The sequence below is a fragment of the Vipera ursinii genome, assembly GCF_947247035.1.
Source record: "Vipera ursinii genome assembly, chromosome: 1".
NCBI classification, from domain to species: domain Eukaryota; kingdom Metazoa; phylum Chordata; class Lepidosauria; order Squamata; family Viperidae; genus Vipera; species Vipera ursinii.
Genome location: NC_139512.1, coordinates 118,371,805 through 118,389,457, shown reverse-complemented (window position 1 = coordinate 118,389,457; position 17,653 = coordinate 118,371,805). Strand labels below are relative to the sequence as shown.

The following is a 17,653-nucleotide window of genomic DNA, read 5'->3' as shown; positions in this document are numbered from 1 at the left end:
GAAATCTCAATAAAATAAAATAAATAAATAAAAAATAAAATTGTCAGCAATGGCTGCGTTGACTAGAAAAATCTGAAGAGCTGAACTTAAAACTCTTGGTTAGTGTTCAGGTTTGGGAAGGGTGAATCTAGACAATAATTAGATAAGAAATGCAGTTCTCCAATAGGGTCATGCTATAGAACTAAACTTGAATCAATATATTCCCTTTGTATATTCCCATTAGCATGGTGTGCAGGAGCTATTTTCAACTGTTTCTCTGTATTGATGTGGTGTTTCTCTTAGGTGATCGTGCTCTCAGTATGACACACTGGATGTTTGACCAACAAGCCCTTCAAGAGTACATCTTGTTGTGTTGCCAATGTCCTGCAGGAGGTCTTTTAGACAAGCCAGGAAAGTGAGTAACTTCTAGTACTGGATAACTCTTGATGGGCATCTTTCTTGCTATTGGAAATGATGAAGTTGGAATTTTCAAAAACGGCTGGTACTTAAGGATGGAACTTAAAAGCCCTTTGCATAATAGAGAGACATTAAAATGATAGGCAGAGAAGGTGTCTTGGAAAGCTAGAGTTGGGGAGGAACTGGCATCAGAATCTGAATTGGGGAATTTGGATAATCTGCATTGAAACGTACAGCTTCCATGCTTTTTTGTCAAGAGCAGCAAAATTCAGCAATCCGTTTAATTAAGTTAGCTTAAGTTGACATAATTCTGCTTTAACTTGACAGGAGAAATAGCTCATCCCAAACTTACTGGGAACCCTGTTTAACTCGACCAAGCTTTAAAGCCACTTCCCACCTCCCACTTGCCTTGGGTTCTATTGTGAAGATAAATGTAGCCAGATTAATATATGCATTGGCGGTCGAAAAGACTTGAGAAGTGAAAGCTAAAGACTCTGAGGAGATGGAATTCTACCATCATCCTTCAGAACTTTCTGCCTTTCTTTGGGATACCCATGGACTTAATGGGAGGTGCAGGTAGTCCTTGACTTAGAATACTTCACTTAGTGACCGTTCAAAGTTACAATGGCATTGAAAAAAGTGACTTATGACTGTTTTTCACAGTTACAACCTTTCCAGCATTCCCAGGATTATGTGGTCAAAATTCAGATGTTTGGCAACTGGTTCATATTTATGACCGTTGCTGTATCCCAAAATCATGTAATCACTTTCTGCAACCTTCTGACAAGCAAAGTAATGGGGAACTGAGTTAACAACTGGGTTACTAACTTATCAACTGCAGCAATTCACTTAACAACTGAGGCAAGGAAGGTTGTAAAATGGGGCAAAATTCACTTAACAAATGTCTGATTTAACAACAGAAATTTTGGGCTCAATTGTGGTTGTAAGTTGAGAACTACCTGTATTGAAGATGAGACCAAGGGCCTGTCCCCACCTTGAGTCTTATTCTAGCTAGAGTTTGCCTGTTGGCTTGATTTTCTACATATTCTGTTCCTAATTTCAAAAATGAACTCTGCATAAAAGCACGTGCATGTAGCATTAAAAACTCTCCAGTTTCTGTTATCTCAACCTTGTGTGTGATTCCCATCCAGGTCTCGAGATTTTTACCATACATGCTACTGCCTGAGTGGGTTATCGGTAGCACAGCATTTTGGCAGTGGAGATCTTTTACATGAAGTTGTGCTAGGAGTGCCAGAGAACCGTCTGGTAAGCTCTCTCTCAACTGGACTTGATATCTATGCACGTACAAGCCCAGGATTTTTATTATTATTATTATTATTATTATTATTTTTCAAGCCTCCTAGCAGAGCTTTCTTAATTATAATCATGTGCAGGTATCAGGGACCTTGGTGTGAGTTAAAATCAGGCTGTTGCAATGTACCAAACCATAATGTGGCTTGTAAACCACAGTTTAATGTTATGTGTGTACAAAGCAGGATAGCTGGCTTAGTGATGTTAAAACATGTGGCTTGGTGCAAGATAAGACCCCCAATATGTAACAATATATATAAACTGATACTCTTGTGAGGCAACTTTTAGACATCAGTGGGGATGAGGCAAAATCGGAATACTGGTATGTTGTGTGGGGCAAGTGTCTCCTCGTTTCCCTTCCACAGCCATGTCTACAAGCTCAGTCCCAGCTGGCTCTAGCATCAACAAGATTGAAGGTACCACTCTTCCTGCATCAGCAGAGTCCCTGCCTCTTACACATTACCGTATTTTCCGGCGTATAAGACTTTTAAGAAGATTGTCAAGGTTTATCGTCTTATACGCCGGAAAATACTTACATGCCCTGCCCTCCCTGTCCATCGCAGAGGAGGCGAAGGCCCGACTGGCCCTCCCGCTGCTCCCGCGCTTCTGCCGGCCCCTGAGGCGCAGCGTTTCCCGGGCGGCAGGCAGCGCCGGAGGGCAGCCGCCACCCCGCCACGGCCGGCGCCCCTCCTGCTTCCCCCCCAGGCCTTGAACTTCTCCCATTGGGCGCAGGGCGGGGCAGCTCCACCCGCAGCCTCTTTTTTAGAATTCGTGCCACTTCCCTCTCACTGTCGGCCGAGGCGTGCTCGGCCCGGGCTCCCGGTCCCTCTTCCCGGCCGGCTTCCCGCCCTGCCCCTCATGGAGCTGGACTGGGCGTGCAGCCTCTTGGTGTGGCTGCTTTTCCTGGGCAGCCTGGCGGTGCGGCTCCTGCGCTCGGACCTGTTGTTGAGCCGGCGGCTGCTGCTGCGCATGGGGCTGTTGGCCGTCCTGCAGGCGCTGGGCCAGGCCGTCCTGCCACTGCCCCTCAGTGCTGCGCTCACGGCGGCTGCCTGCTGGCTCGTCTCGGTTGCGCTGATGTGCCCGAGCGGCTGCTTCTCCCGTCCTCGGAGGCTCGCACTCCTAGTTGCAGCGCATTGGAGTAAGTGCCGGCAGAGGCTGCTCTTCGGTCACCTGCCGGGAAACTTGCCAAACCGGGAGAGCGCCTGCCGCGCCCATGCCCCGCCTGGGACGCCGCGCCTGCCTGCCTCTTAAAGTGCCCACCCTGCATCCCTCTGGCCAAGGCAAAGGCGGCTGATGAGGACACCGACCTCGCTCCACGGGCGGCGGGAAGAGCTGCCACGTCTGGGGACTCCTCCTCCTCCTCCTCCTTCCCCCCCCCTCCCGCCGCCCTCTCGCCTCACGAAACGGCCTCTTAGTCCGGCGCGCAGCTCCGATCCCGGCCACCAGGCTGGCTCGTCTCCGACAGCACCGCCCAGCGGAAGCGCATCCCCGTGGGGGGGAGAGCGGTGCTGGTGACAGGTGAGTCCGGCGGGCATGAGGCCCTCCCCTCGGGCCAAGAGCCAACGGGCAGCGCGGCCTTCGCGTGGGGAGAGCCGCCCGACGCTCCCGCCCAGCTGTGTCCCGGAGCTGCGCCGGAGTTAGCTCAGTTGCGCGGGGCGGCCCGGCTTTGCAAGAACAGGGACGCTCGACTGATTTGTTTTTTTTCCGGCGTATAAGACGACCCGGCGTATAAGACAACCCCCCAACTTTTGAGAAGATTTTCATGGGTTAAAAAGTTGTCTTATACGCCGGAAAATACGGTAGGTTAGAAATCCCTCAATGTTCCACAAATGAGGGACCTTAATTTTACTGCAATTAAAGTCCCATCAGAAATCTGGCATAATTTTTTCTTTGCTGGAGAGCATCTGTTCCTCGGCAGATAACAGCAGTAAATGCCACGCAGGTAATGGACAGAACCATAGGAATTGGTTTTTAACAACCAAAATCAAAGCAAGCATTATGAAATACATTTGAAAAAACATGCAGCACATCCTTAGTCTTGCAGTTTGAGGCAACGGTATTTAGTGGCTGAAATGAAAGAAGAAACATTTCAAAGATTTAGTCTAGCTGGCTTTGGTGAAAATTTGGTAAGAAGAGGAACCATACAGGTAGTTGTCAAGTTACAATGGTTCATTTAGAGACCGTTGTAAGTTACAACGGCACTGAAAAAAGTGATCTATGACTGTTTTCCCACACTTATGACTGTTGCAGCATCCCCATGGTCACACAATTATAATGCAGACATTTGGCAACTGGTTCATGATGGTTGCAATGTCCCAGAGACATACCAACACTTTTGTGACCTTCTGACAAGGAAAGTCAGTGGGGAAGCCAGATTCACTTAACAATCGTTTTGCTGACTTAACAACTGCAGTGATTTACGTAAACTCTGGGGCAGAATTCACTTAACAACTACCTTGCTTAGCAACAGAAATTTTGGGTTCAATTGTGGTCGAAGTCAAGGACTCCCTGGATTCAAGGTATAATGAATGAATGAGCCTTTATTATCAAAGTACAACATGTGTACAGTGAGATTGGCTGAGCATCCCTTCGTGCCCCCACCCCCACCACAACTCACAGTGACAACAAACCCACCATCTCGTTACACCATGTGAGCTAATTGCACAACACACCGGCTTCACAAGTCAATCATACTTAGTTATTTCCCGTTCAGGAGCCTGACTGCCCATGGATAGAAGCTGTTCTTCAGCCTGTTGGTATGGCTGGCTATACTTCTGTATCTCCTACCCAATGGTAAGAGAGTAAAGAGGTACTGACCAGGGTGTGAGTTGTTCCTGAGAATTTTTCTCACTCTTCCAAGGCAGTGAGCCCTGGCGATGACATCCAGTGGTGTCAGGGGACAGCCCATGATGTTTTGTGCTGTGCTCACCACCCTCTGTAACATCTTCCTATCCGCGGCTATCAGACCAGCATACCAAACCACAATACAGTGCGAGAGGAGGCTCTCTATAGTAGAAGATACTTGTGAGACTTTTGGGCCTTCTGCCTATATTTTTTCAGGCCTTGAGCTTTCAACCATCACTTAGAAGCTGATACTGATGTGCCATGTGGAGCACATCCAATATCTCTTTTGGTTCTTGTCTTCTTTATTTACTGTATCTCTCGTTCCTCTTCTGGAGAAACATTTCATGATGGTAATATTTTGGAAAAAAAATCCTTTGAGATATTTAGGTGCTAACGTTAGTTACAAGTGATGCCATGCTCATCCTCTTCAGAGCTCACGGAGGCTTACATGAGGTCACCTCTAGGTTTATCCCTTCATCCTCACATAGTTTCCAACTTGGTAACCAGAAGGAAAAATCTTCCCCACCAGCCAGATGGCAAGCAGAGGAGTTTGCTGAACCTTGCTATTTCTTTGTGTAGAGATAGGCAAGCAAGCGTTGTTGACATAGCCAAAGGAATGTCTCTTTTTTTCCCAATACTATACCTTGAAAACAGCTTAAGGATATTGATTCACTTAAAACTGAGCCTCACAATACATTATTCAGTGGTCAGAGCAAAGTTGAGGCAATTTTCCGATGGTCCAGAATTGAGGCTTCGGGACTTAACATATAGGGAGGACAATTTGTTTAACTCATTACTCAAAGTTACAACAGTGCTGAAAAAAGTTACAGTTGGCCCTTGTACTTATTATCGCAGTGCCTCATGGTCACAAGATCATGATCTGGGTGCTTGACAACTAGCTCACATTTACATGTTTGCAGCATCCTGGGGACATGTAATTGCCATTTGGGACCTTCTCAGGAGGCTCCCAACAAACAAAGCCTATAATGGAAACTTAAAGACCATAAACTTAAAGGTCATAAACTGGGTCAGACTCGCTTAATGACTGCCTGAACTCAATTGTGATATAAGTCAAGGACTCCCTGTAGCTCTGTGGCCAAGCTTTTATCAAGCAAAATGAAATGCATCTGCTCGACTGAATGTCTTATATAACATATTTAAATGTCCAGATCTGGGTTCTTCTTCTTTTGGTTTGTTTGTTATGAGAACTACCAACAGCCAGCAGAATTGTGGTTAATTCTTTTTTTACTTTTCTTCATTCCCAAACAGCAGCCAACCCATCCTGTCTACAACATCTCCCCTGGCAAAGTGATGCAAGCTGTGATGCACTTCCTGAAAAAGCCAATTCCAAGTAGAGAAGAGACTTTTACTAACTGAGCCTTTCCGCTGCCCTTAGAGAGACTCGGCAGTGTACTGTCCTGATGTTTGGCGCATAACGCTGCATACCATCTTGGCTGATGTGGGACTGAGCCATGAAGCTAACTTCCTTGGGCTCTACTTTTTGTGTGTATGTGTCTTTTGAGAGAGCTTTGCTAGCCATACCAAAAATATACCAGTTTTTTAGAATGGAATAACTGATGGTGTATGGTTGGTCATGCTGGGTGCTCACTTATGCAGGAAGGCCTCTCATTAAGGAGCAGCTTTGTTTTTGAAACAATGCAGCATGTTGTTATCGTAAGCATCTGGCAAAGCAGCTCTGTTGTTTCATTTGCACTATGCTAAGCATCATGGGGGTGGGAAGAAGGGGCATGTGTGTGTGTGCAGCTTCATCATCAGCTGCATACTGGCTTGGCCAGAGATGGTACATTGATCTCCTGCTCTGGCAGTTTCTTTATCTGGCTATTTACATTCCCTGAGGAATTCTAAACATTTCTAGCCAGAAGAGGAGTTTCACAGCTATTGGATATATCAGGAGAAAGAAAACCAAGCAAGATGGTGTGTGCATATCCTCACTATGTATTTCTATATCACATGTTGGACCACACTGGGAAACTGTGATCTTGAACATTGTTAATAAAAGGTCTCTTTCTGCCTAGAGCAAAAAGACTCATAGGAATGCTTGGTGCAAGACTTTATTTTCCTTTTTAATTACCTGTCCAGGAATGGGATTGATAATACAATGATGTTTATGCATTTTATAAGATATATACAGTATATGTATGTACGTGTGCCTGTGCATGTGTGTATAATATATATACATACATACACATACATACATACATACACAGTACATTCAGAAAGTATTCAGACCCCCTTCACTTTTGTCAGTTTTGTTATACTAAAGCCTAATTCTACAGTTTTTTACATTCGTTTTTTCCTCATTAATCTACACTCAGTACACCATAATGACAAAGTAAAAACAGAATTTTAGAAATGTCTATAAATTTATTAAAAACAAAAAACTGAAATATCACATTGACATACATATTCACACCCTTTGCAACAATACTTGAAATTTAGCTCCAGTGTCTTCCATTTCTCTTGCTCATTGCTAACATGTTTCCACACCTAGATTGGAGTCCACCTGTGGTGAATTAAATTGATTGGATATGATTTGGAAAGGCACACACCCCTCTATGGAAAGCCTCATAGCTGACAATATGCTCTGTAGCAGAGCAAAAGCCATGAGGTCACAGGAACTGCCTGCAGAGCTCAGAGACAGGATTATTGCAAGGCACAGATCTGAGAAAGACTACAATAAAATTTCTGCTACACTGAAGATTCCTAAGAGTTCAGTGGCCTCTATAATTCTCAAATGGAAGAAGTGTGGCACAACCCTGAGTCTTCCGAGAGCTGGTTCCCCAGGCAAACTGAGCAATCGGGGGAGAAGGACCTTAGTAAGAGAGGTGGCCAAGAACCTGATGGTCACTCTGACTGAGCTCCAGAGATCCTGTGTGGAGATGGGACAGAGTTCCAGAAGGACAATCATCACTGCAACCCTCCACCAATCTGGACTTTATAGCAGAACGGCTAGACAGAAGCCTCTCCTCAGTGCAAAACACACAAAAGCCCTCTTGGAGTTTGCAAAAGGTCTGAAAGACTCTCAGACTGTGAGGAAAAAGATTCTCTGGTCTGATGAAACCAAGATTGAACTGTTTGGCCTCAATTCTAAATATGTCTGGAGGAAACCAGGCACTGCTCATCACTTGCCCAATAGCCCGACAGTGAAGCATGGTGGGAACATCATGCTGTGGGGGTGTTTTCAGCAGCTGGGGCTGGGAAACTAGTCAAGGTTGAGGGAAAGCTGAATGGAGCAAAGTACAGGGATATATTCAGGACCTCAGACTGGGCCGAAGGTTCACTTTCCAACATGACAATGATCCTAAGCACACAGCCAAGATAACAGGAGTGACTTAGGGACAGTTCTGTGAATGTCCTAGAGTGGCCCAGGCAGAGCCCTGACTTGAACCCTATTGAACATCTCTGGAGGGACCTGAAAATGGCTGTCCACTGACAGTCACATCCAAACTGACTGAGCTTGAGAGGATTTGCAAAGAAGAATGGCAGAAAATTCCCCAAGCCAGGTGTGCAAAGCTGCTTGTGTCATACCCAAAAAGATTCGAGACTATAATTTCTGCTAAAGATGCTTTAACAAAGTACTAAGTGAAGGGTCTAAATATGCCAATGTGATATTTCAGTTTTTCCTTTTGGTAAATTTACAAACATTTCTAAAATTCTGTTTTCACTTTGTCATTATGGGGTACTGACTGTAGATTAATGAGAAAAAAATGAATATCAACAACTAGAATCAGGCTGCAGCATAACAAAATTGACAAAAATGAAGAGAGTCTGAATACTTTTTAAATGCACTGCATATACACTAATTCCTTTCTTATTGTTTGTACAGTTGTGACTGTTAATAAAATTCTTCACAGTAAATGTGTTTTAATTCAGAAGGCTGCCTGAAAGCCCTTTTAGTGCTGGGTTATACATTAAGAAAATAATTACATTTAGTCGTCTTGGGATTATATTTTTGTCCTACATGGTAGGAACAGGCGAATATTCCACCTGTATTAAAATATCATCTCATATGTCATTGGAACTTTCAGTCAACTTACCTGCATTCTAGGTTAAACTGTATTATATATTTTTTTCTAGTGGCTCCCATTGAACTTTTGCAAATGATTAAAAAAAGCCCTACATGGCTTAGGCCCGGGATACTTGCGAGACCACCTGCTGCCAATGTCAGCCTCCCATCGCCCGGTTCACTCCCACAGAGTCGGCCTCCTCAGGGTGCCGTCGGCCAGGCAATGCCGGCTGGCGACCCCCAGGGGGAGAACCTTCTCTGTGGGCGCGCCGACCCTCTGGAATGAACTGCCTCCAGAGCTGCGGACGGCCCCAACCTTCGATCCTTCCGCTGTGATCTGAAGACATGGCTGTTCCACCAAGCGGGTCTGGACTGATCATGGTTTTTAAATTTGGTTTTTATCGGCTTAAATCGTCCTTTATTTCTTTATTTTGTTTAATTCTTTTTTAATCTTTTTATTCTATGTTTTTTAATTTTTTATTGTTGTGAGCCGCCCTGAGTCGTTAAAGAGAAGGGCGGCATATAAATTTAAATAATAATAATAATAATAATAATAATAATAATAATAATAATAATAATAATAATAATAATAATAATTTTCTTCTTGTATATGAACAGCAGCATATATGCTGCTGCTGGCTTTGATGGTTAGATTAAGCTTAGGTTGGTTTGGTAGAATTCTGCTTCTCAAGAAGAGTCCTACAGCACGAATACATTTTGTATAAATATAACACTATGGAAGATTGATGTGAAGGAGCTGGAGCATGAAGAATTGTTTTCTGCAACAACCAGTAGAAACCACATAATATCATCTTCTGTTTGGGTGTTCTTCAGATATGGACTGTACATGTTAATTCATGGCATTCTGTGCGATGGATATGCTTGCTAGGATTTAAAAATTCATCTGTACATCTAGAAGGCACTTAGGTGAGGGAAAGTTAATCTACATTTGGATGGACAGAATCCTATGCTTTCTCTAATGTTGGAATTGCAATAAATGAAAGGTGAAAAAGGTACATGCCTTTGAAAGCAGGAAAGATTGTTGATCTGGAATGGAACAAAATCTGAGACATCATTTATTTCCCCCTTTATTGGGAGCAAAAAGCAGAAAAAATGTAAACACTCATATTTCTGATTTAACAGCATAAGAATGGGGGGAAAGGAAAGTATATTTAACAATGTGAAAATGTTGACTTTTTAAATCTCTTAACTTACCGTACTATCTTCTATATCTGTAAGGATATGCTTGAAAACAGTTGTTTTGTGAAATCTCTGAAGATAAGCAAATTCTGGGCAGCTGGAAAGGGTAAGTTTGAAGCATCAGTAAATATATCCCTCTTCATAATTGGGAAAAGTAAATGATTCTAAACAACTGCATGCTGTATGTCTATGCATGCAGATTTTCTTTATTTGTATAATCCAGGATGCAGGAATTCAGCTTTTTGGATACTAACTTAATTTTGAGTGGCAATACAGTGTATCATCTTTCTTGAGTATACCTCACTCAGTAAATCTTATAAGCTTAAAGTACAATAACTTAAGGAGGTGGGCCTCTGTAAGTAGTTTCCATGCAGCCACATAAGTAGTTACCGGTAAGATTTTGGACAGTAATAGAAGCTTCCATGCAGCTATGAAAAGGCAATTTAATGGTTGGTTGTTAAAAAAATAGAAGACAGCAGCTTTTTACTACTTATGAGAGTAAAGATCTGCAACAATACTCATTCACATACAGTATACTGTAGTAAGCTGTGCTTTGTATTGAAGAACCATTAAATAATGACCAATGAATGGTGTCTTTCATGTAAAATGTCAGAAATGTTAGATTTCAGGAACTTCTAAAAAAGTGAGTGCCAGGCAGAGTGGGGGGGGAGATGGAACAATTGCCCTCTGCTTAGGTTGCCACTGTGTTTTGTAGAGTCCTAATTACTGTTTAGTTATTGTAATTGTATTGATTATTCATGTTAGAAATTTAATATATATTGTTAGATAATTTACTTAGAATGATAAGTGTGCTTAACAAGCCTCAGATGGAGTGTTCCTTTACTTTTTGAAATGGAGTTCAGAGCTACTGGTATTAAACTATAGTTCTGACTCATCAGTGAGAGGTTGCTTAAAAAAAATAAGGGTGGGGGTTTTGATGTATGTGCACGAGGAACTCCATTCCCTTGAGGTATTATCAAGGCTACACACCAGAAAAACAGAATAATGCTGCTTAGTTGTATTTTTAATTGAAATTATGCAAAGGACCACACATAATAATGTTTTTATTAAAGTTACTTGATATTGCTTGCAGAAAGTGCAATTAACATAAATTTAGGATGAGAATATTACTTTTCTTATAGCTTTGTGGTGATCTGAAAAGGAAAATGTAACTTCTCTGTTGAAATCAATATTCTTAACAAGCATAGGAAGAGTAGACCTATTGAAAACACCAGGCTAAGCAGTTGTTTCTGTGCAGAGCAATACTGTTTTTTAAGGTGTTGGGGTGGGGTGGGTAGAAATATCCCTAATATAAATTTTTATGCATAAAAATCTTAGCATCTCTGATACCCTATTTCTGCATGTATTTCCTGGGCAGGATTCTTACAGGAGAAGGCAAATTTCCATCTGCTGACAATCAGGCTAGGAGGGGAAATGATTGTTGTGCCTTTTTGCTCATAAATTGTCTCAATAGATGAGAGATGTCACTGTACTCTTCAGGGCTTCATTGAACTATGCTAATTCCTGGTTGTGTACTTTTCACAAACTTAGCATGGCTTCTGCAACTTTAGAACACAAGAAATGATAAGGCAATAGTGGTAACAGAGCTGGGAGAAAAAAATTGCACTGAATAAAAAATATAGTTAATAACTTTATAATAACTATAAGGTTAATTAAGGTAAAGGTAAAGGTTCCCCCGCACATGCGTGCTAGTCATTTCCAACTCTAGGGGCCGGTGCTCATCTCCGTTTCAAAGCCGAAGAGCCAGTGCTTGTCCGAGGACATCTCCATGGTCATGTGGCCGGCATGACTAGATGCCAAAGGTGCACGGAGCACTGTTACCTTCCCACCGTAGTGGTCCCTATTTTTCTACTTGCATTTTTACGTGCTTTCGAACTGCTAGGTTGGCAGAAGCTGGGACAAGTAACAGGTGCTCACTCTGTTACGCGGCACTCGGGATTCGACCCGCCAAACTGCCGATCATCGACAAGCTCAGCGTCTTAACCCACTGAGCCACCGCGTCCCTACTTAAGGTTAATTACTCAGCTGCAAAAGTGAAAAGCAAAACTCAAATGTTGCAACTTGACAGTTTTTCATTTCGTTCACTTCTGCTTATAACTAGATCTTATAATAAAGTTAAAAAGCTGGTTCTTATATCTACTGCAAATTGTTTAAATATACTAAAATTTGAACACAATCTTGGAGATGCCCCCTTTTCCCTGTGCTTGTAAGGTTATAGCCAGGGAATCTGCAAACATAATATTCTAGAAAAACAGGCCAGGGACAGCTGCAATCTGTAACATTAAAATTGGGAACCTATGCAACTTCCTGTTACGTATGAGACAGCAGTCGTTTGCTTGCTACAATATTTTGTTAGCTTCCTCCTGAGATGTTGCTAAGAGGGTATCTGCTTTTATGGCACTAGGAGTCATGCCAACATATGTGGTTCCTACAGGACACCTTAGTTGTACAAGTTAGGCATGTAAATAAAACAATTGCCCAAATAGTTTTCTAAATCATTATTGAAAATACACAAACATTTTCATCTAATTTCTTCTATACAGTAAATACATAGAGGTCTGACTAGCTTAGCTGGAAAGTTTAGTGACAATTAAAACTTCCCTCTAGATAAAATCAGATGCTTTACTAGATTGCAAACTGGGATTCACATCTGCTGTCATGCTTGCTGCTCCTTTTTGAACAGAAAATGCCCATCTTTTCATTATTACAACAGGCTTGAACCAGGAATGTACTTTGGATTCTCTGCATGTTCTTTTTGTCCAAATAGCAAATTGTTTGAAATGTCAGTTTCTACTAGAACCAAGAATGCTGCAACAACAGCTTTGGCTCTGGGAGATACTTGTGTAATTTGCTTTGCCCCAAGCAGAATAAAGAAAATCAACTCATTAATTAAAGCCCAACGATCATGAGAAATCTTGATACCTTCCAGAAGTATAGCTCCAGTGGCTGAGGAACAGAATTATTGGAACTCGCCTTGGCAGACACCCAATTAGTAAAAACTGAGCTAGAGCTAGGACCAAACTTCAAGCCTTGTGCTCTCCTGTGTCTTCCAATCCTTTTTGCCAAATACGACAAGCAGCTGTGAGCTAAGATCATGATGTTCTTGTAAACGCTAAAATACAGTTAAAATGTGACCACTTTTTTTATAAAAAAAAACCCTCCCAGTCACCAATAATCCAGGAGAAAACTGAAAATTCTATCCCCCGATACATGACCCATTTTATTGTTTATTTTACCTTATTACCACCAGTATCCCAAATATTATTTATAGACTCTGGGCAATAAACATGCATTGCACAGAGATACTAGAGTAAGTTGCATTATTTATTCTGTTTCAGGAAGAGACATAATATTTCAGAGCAATTCAGGATATGTTTTATATGTTCCTCTCAGAGCCATTTGTTTGACGTGGGTGGTTATAGAAATTAAACAAACAAGCAAGAAAATTAATATTTTAAAAAAACTTTTCAGAGCAATACATGTGAAGACTTGTCAAGAATTGTTTTGTTCACAAAGGTAAAAGTATATTAATGGATGGTACATATCCCATGTTCTAATCTTGGAAATATAATTTAAAGCATAAATAAACATCTGGGGAGGGGTGGTAGCATATCCGAATTTTTGCCATGTTGTAGATGCTGCAACAAAATGGCTGCCATTATGAGCCAGATTTGTAACAAAATAATTGTTTTTGTTGTTGTTAGCTGCGAAGTCATGTCTGACTCATCGCGACCCTATGGACAACGTTCCTCCAGGCCTTCCTGTCCTCTACCATCTTCTGGAGTCCCTTTAAGCTCACACCTACTGCTTCAGTGACTCCATCCAGCCACCTCATTCTCTGTCTTCCCTTTCTTCTATTGCCCTCAATCTTCCCCAGCATTAGGCTCTTCTCCAGTGAGTCCTTCCTTCTTATTAGGCGGCCAAAGTATTTGAGTTTTAACTTCAGGATCTGGCCTTCTAAAGAGCAGTCAGGGTTGATCTCCTCTAGGACTGACCGGTTTGATTGCCTTGCTGTCCAAGGGACTCACAGGAGTCTTCTCCAGCACCATAGTTCAAAGGTCTCAATTCTTTGGTGTTCAGCCTTTTTTAGGTCCAGCTTTCACTGCCATACATTGCAACTGGGAAGACCATAGGCTTGACTATATGTACTTTTGTTGACAGAATAATTGTTTACTGGAAGGCAAATGAGCATGCTGGCTTCCTTCTCTTCAAGATCCTATGGCTGCAATCCTATTTTTTTTGTACAGGATTTTTGGTCAAAGAAATACATTAATATAAACCAGAGCTACAACCAGTCAGCTTTGTTATTTTTGAAGATGCCAGTGGGGCCCATTTTTAAAAATTATAATCAGACTGGTGGGAAACCTGAAGTAAAAGAGAAGTGTTACAGCCACTAATGCTTCATTTTGAATGCTCTGAAATATAGCGTAATGTGTGAAAACACAGCTTTTCATTCCTAAGTGAGACCTATTTTTTCTTCATATCAATTAAAATGTTAGGTGGGGGCTACTTCTCTAGATGTTTAGCATTGTTATAACTCAAAACATGTTGCTCCAAGGTTGTTGGATTCTGTCTGGATGATGAGAAAAAGTTTTGAAAAATGGCCTTGCCCCCCCCCCTTAGAGATCATCTCCCTAATTTAGAGCCACCTTAATTGCTCTTGTGGAAGACTTTATCTATCTGTCTGTCTGTCTGTCTGTCTGTCTATCTATCTATCTATCTATCTATCTATCTATCTATCTATCTATCTATCTATCTATCTATCATCTATCTATCTATCTATCTATCTATCTATCTATCTATCTATCTATCTATCTATCTATCTATCTATCTATCTCTGCCCATCTCTATTTATTTATATCACTGCCCATCTCTCTCATAAAGAGACTGTGTGCAGTATACAAATTGGTCAATATAATAAAACATTAAAAATTGAATAAGATTAAAACATTTTTTAAAAATATAAAAAAATACAAAAAAATTGAGAGTTCCAAGGTGGAGAGACTAGGAGTTTGTAATACAAGGCTGGAGGGTTCTCCTGAGGCTAGCCAACCCCATGGCTGTGTGGGCCTGTGTCCCCCACACAAGGCTACACAACCAAGTATTGAAGGCTTTGCAGAAAGTTGAGAGACTGGGGGCTTTCCTCAACTCTGAGGGCAAGATGTTCCACAAAGCAGTGGCAGTGGCAGAGAAGGCCCTCTTCCTTGACCCTGCCAGTTGAAACTCTTTGACAGGGCATATAGCATGCCTTCCTTCCCTGAACGAGTGGGACAGGCTGATGTGATGGGGTGAAGTTGGTTCCATAGGCAGCCTGGACCTATGCCATAGAGCCGTGGTGGTGAACCTATGGCACGGGTGCCAGAGGCGGCACTCAGAGCCCTCCCTGTGGGCACCCGCACCATGCCTCAGAGGTGGCAACTGCCCTCTTCAACCAGCTGCCCCACACAGGTGTTCCTCCCCACGAGCGACATTGAGGTGACCACACCCACCTTGGCCACACCCACCCAATCTTCCATGACCACCACAGCCACACCCACCCAGTAGGCCATACCCACCTGGCACCCAGCGATAAATAAGTGGGTTTTGGGTTGCAGTTTGGGCACTCGGTCTCTAAAAGGTTCGCCATCACTGCCATAGAGGTATTATAGGTAATAACCAACACTTTGAATTAGACCTGGAAACAAACTAGCATTCAATCTAGTTCACAGAGCAGAGGTGTTGTCCTTCTCTGGGTGCACAGTGTAGCTCATGCAGCCACATTCTGCACCAGTTGACGTTTCTGGATACATGTAAAAAAATTAAAATTAAAAATTAAATTAAAGCACGTTGCAATAGTCCAATTGGGAGATGATCAGGGCATGAGTGACTGAGAGGAAAGGTTCCCTGTCCGGGAAGGAGCGTGACTGGTGTACAATGTGAAGTTGGGCAAAGGCCCTCCTGGTCATGACTGTCACTTGCTCTTTAAGCAGGAGTCATGACTCCAAGAGGACCTTCAGGCTATGCCCCGGGTCTGGGATAGTACAACCTATCTGAGAACAAAGATGATAAATTCTGTACACAGAGGGGCCCACCCACAACTACTACATCTTACTTAGGGTTCAGTTGAAATCTGTTTTTCCCACTGAGAGTTTCACAGCCTCCAGGCACCGCAAAAGAGTGTCCACTGCATCACTCATTTCACCCAGGACAGTGATATATAGCTGGGTATCATCAGCATATTGGTGATACCTTGCCCCATGGTACCGGATGATCTTGCCCAGCAGTTTCATGTAGATGTTAAAGAGGAGTGGAGCGACTACCAAGCTCTGTAGCATCTCACAAAGGAGGGGCCATTGGCTGGACTTCACTCCTATTAACACTGATTGGAAACAGCCTTGTAGGAAGGAGGAGAACCAGTGCAAAACTGCACTGCCCATCTCCTACTCCTTAAGTCCGCCCAAAAGGATACCATGACTGATGGTATTGAAAGCAGCTGAGAGGTCAAGGAGACCAAGATGTATGCACTACCTCCATCCTGCTCCTGCCAGAGATCTCCATAGGCATGACCAATGGAATTTCAGTCCCATATCTGGACCTGAAAGCCGACAGAAAAGGGTCCAGATAATCAATTTCCTCCAGGCTCCTTTGGAGCTGCAGTGCCACCACTTTTTCAACCACATTTCCTAGAAAGATACTGGATGAAAGTTGTCCAGAATGGTGGAGTCCAGCAATAGCATCTTGAAAATGGGACACAACTGCACGCACCTCTTTGAAGTAGCCAGAAACACCCTCAGACAAGAATCAATAATTCACCATTGCTTGGACCCACTTGCATGTCACCTCCTGAGAGGCCTTAACTACCCAGCAGGGGCCTGGATCTAATATACAGGCAGTAGGGTTTGCGCTTCTCCGGACCCTGTTCACTTCCTTAGGCCCAGCAGAATCAAACTGTTCCCAGATAATTAAGTCCTTTCCCTGGGCATCTCCACAGGACTTGCACGAGTCCAACTGAGATTCGGAGCGATTTTATCCTCAATTTTTGAAAATTCCTCTGCGTGGCAGTGAAGATGGATCTCAGGGCCACCCTTCCAAAGAAAGGTCCGTGTGACCCTAAACAGGGCTGCTGGGTGGCATTCGAAAGATGCAATAAGAGCCAGCTTTAATACCCAGCTTTCCGGCACAGCACAAGAATTAACTCATTCTAGGCTGCTCCCATTAGAATGGAATGATTAAAAGCTCAGCAAAAGAATATTTGCAACTCAGGGTTGAACTGTGGACTCCGTGATGCTTTCTGAGCTGGTTGTTTAATTGCAGAGGCTTCATTACCTGACTAGCTAGTAAGTTAGTACTAGTGAATGTGGATATGTTCCCTGTTTTAAAAGCTCAGAATCTATCAGTGTATACCTGTCCACTAAATATACCCACTAAATGTCTTTTGTTTAAACTAATGGAAATTACATGTTACTTTCTTTAGTTCCAGCAACACTTTTACCAATAGTATATTAAGTGAAGACTTTTTGCATTTCAACACTAGCCTTGAATCATGGTATCTAGTCAATAAATTCTCCCTGGATTCCAGGTTTTCAGACACTCACAAAGCCTTCAGTAGACTTTTATCTTTTTTTCTAATAAAAAGTTAAGATCAATGAAGCCATATCCTATGTTTTCAGGATTAACCAAAAGGGATATACTGGCACAAAATTATAAATATAGGTTATTTAGAAGCAATGTGGCAATAAAGCAAGAGTAGCAACTGAAATGAAATTAGTTTTCTAAATAATTGTAAAATCACTACAGGGTCTGATACAACCTCAAGCAATCTAAACGTATTAGTTCTAAGGATGACATTGTGCTGACCTAATAGCCTCACATGAA

At 42.5% G+C, this 17,653-nt stretch overlaps 1 protein-coding gene across 3 annotated transcripts in view; it reads left to right on the top strand.

Annotated features, from left to right (window-relative positions):
• LOC310642765 (protein farnesyltransferase subunit beta-like) overlaps positions 1-9,520 on the top strand; it is a 41,951-nt gene extending 32,431 nt beyond the window's left edge. For 2 of the 3 annotated variants that reach the window (XM_083366666.1, XM_083366665.1), the window contains 3 exons: positions 283-394; positions 1,548-1,662; positions 5,821-8,615. In XM_083366666.1, the coding sequence (XP_083222792.1) occupies positions 283-394; positions 1,548-1,662; positions 5,821-5,928 (335 nt within the window). In that variant the 3' untranslated portion in view covers positions 5,929-8,615. Of the gene's footprint in view, positions 1-282; positions 395-1,547; positions 1,663-5,820; positions 8,616-8,649 lie in introns of those variants that run through there. The other variant, XR_014492957.1, reaches the window with a different exon arrangement.
• Positions 9,521-17,653: the final 8,133 nt, after the last annotated feature.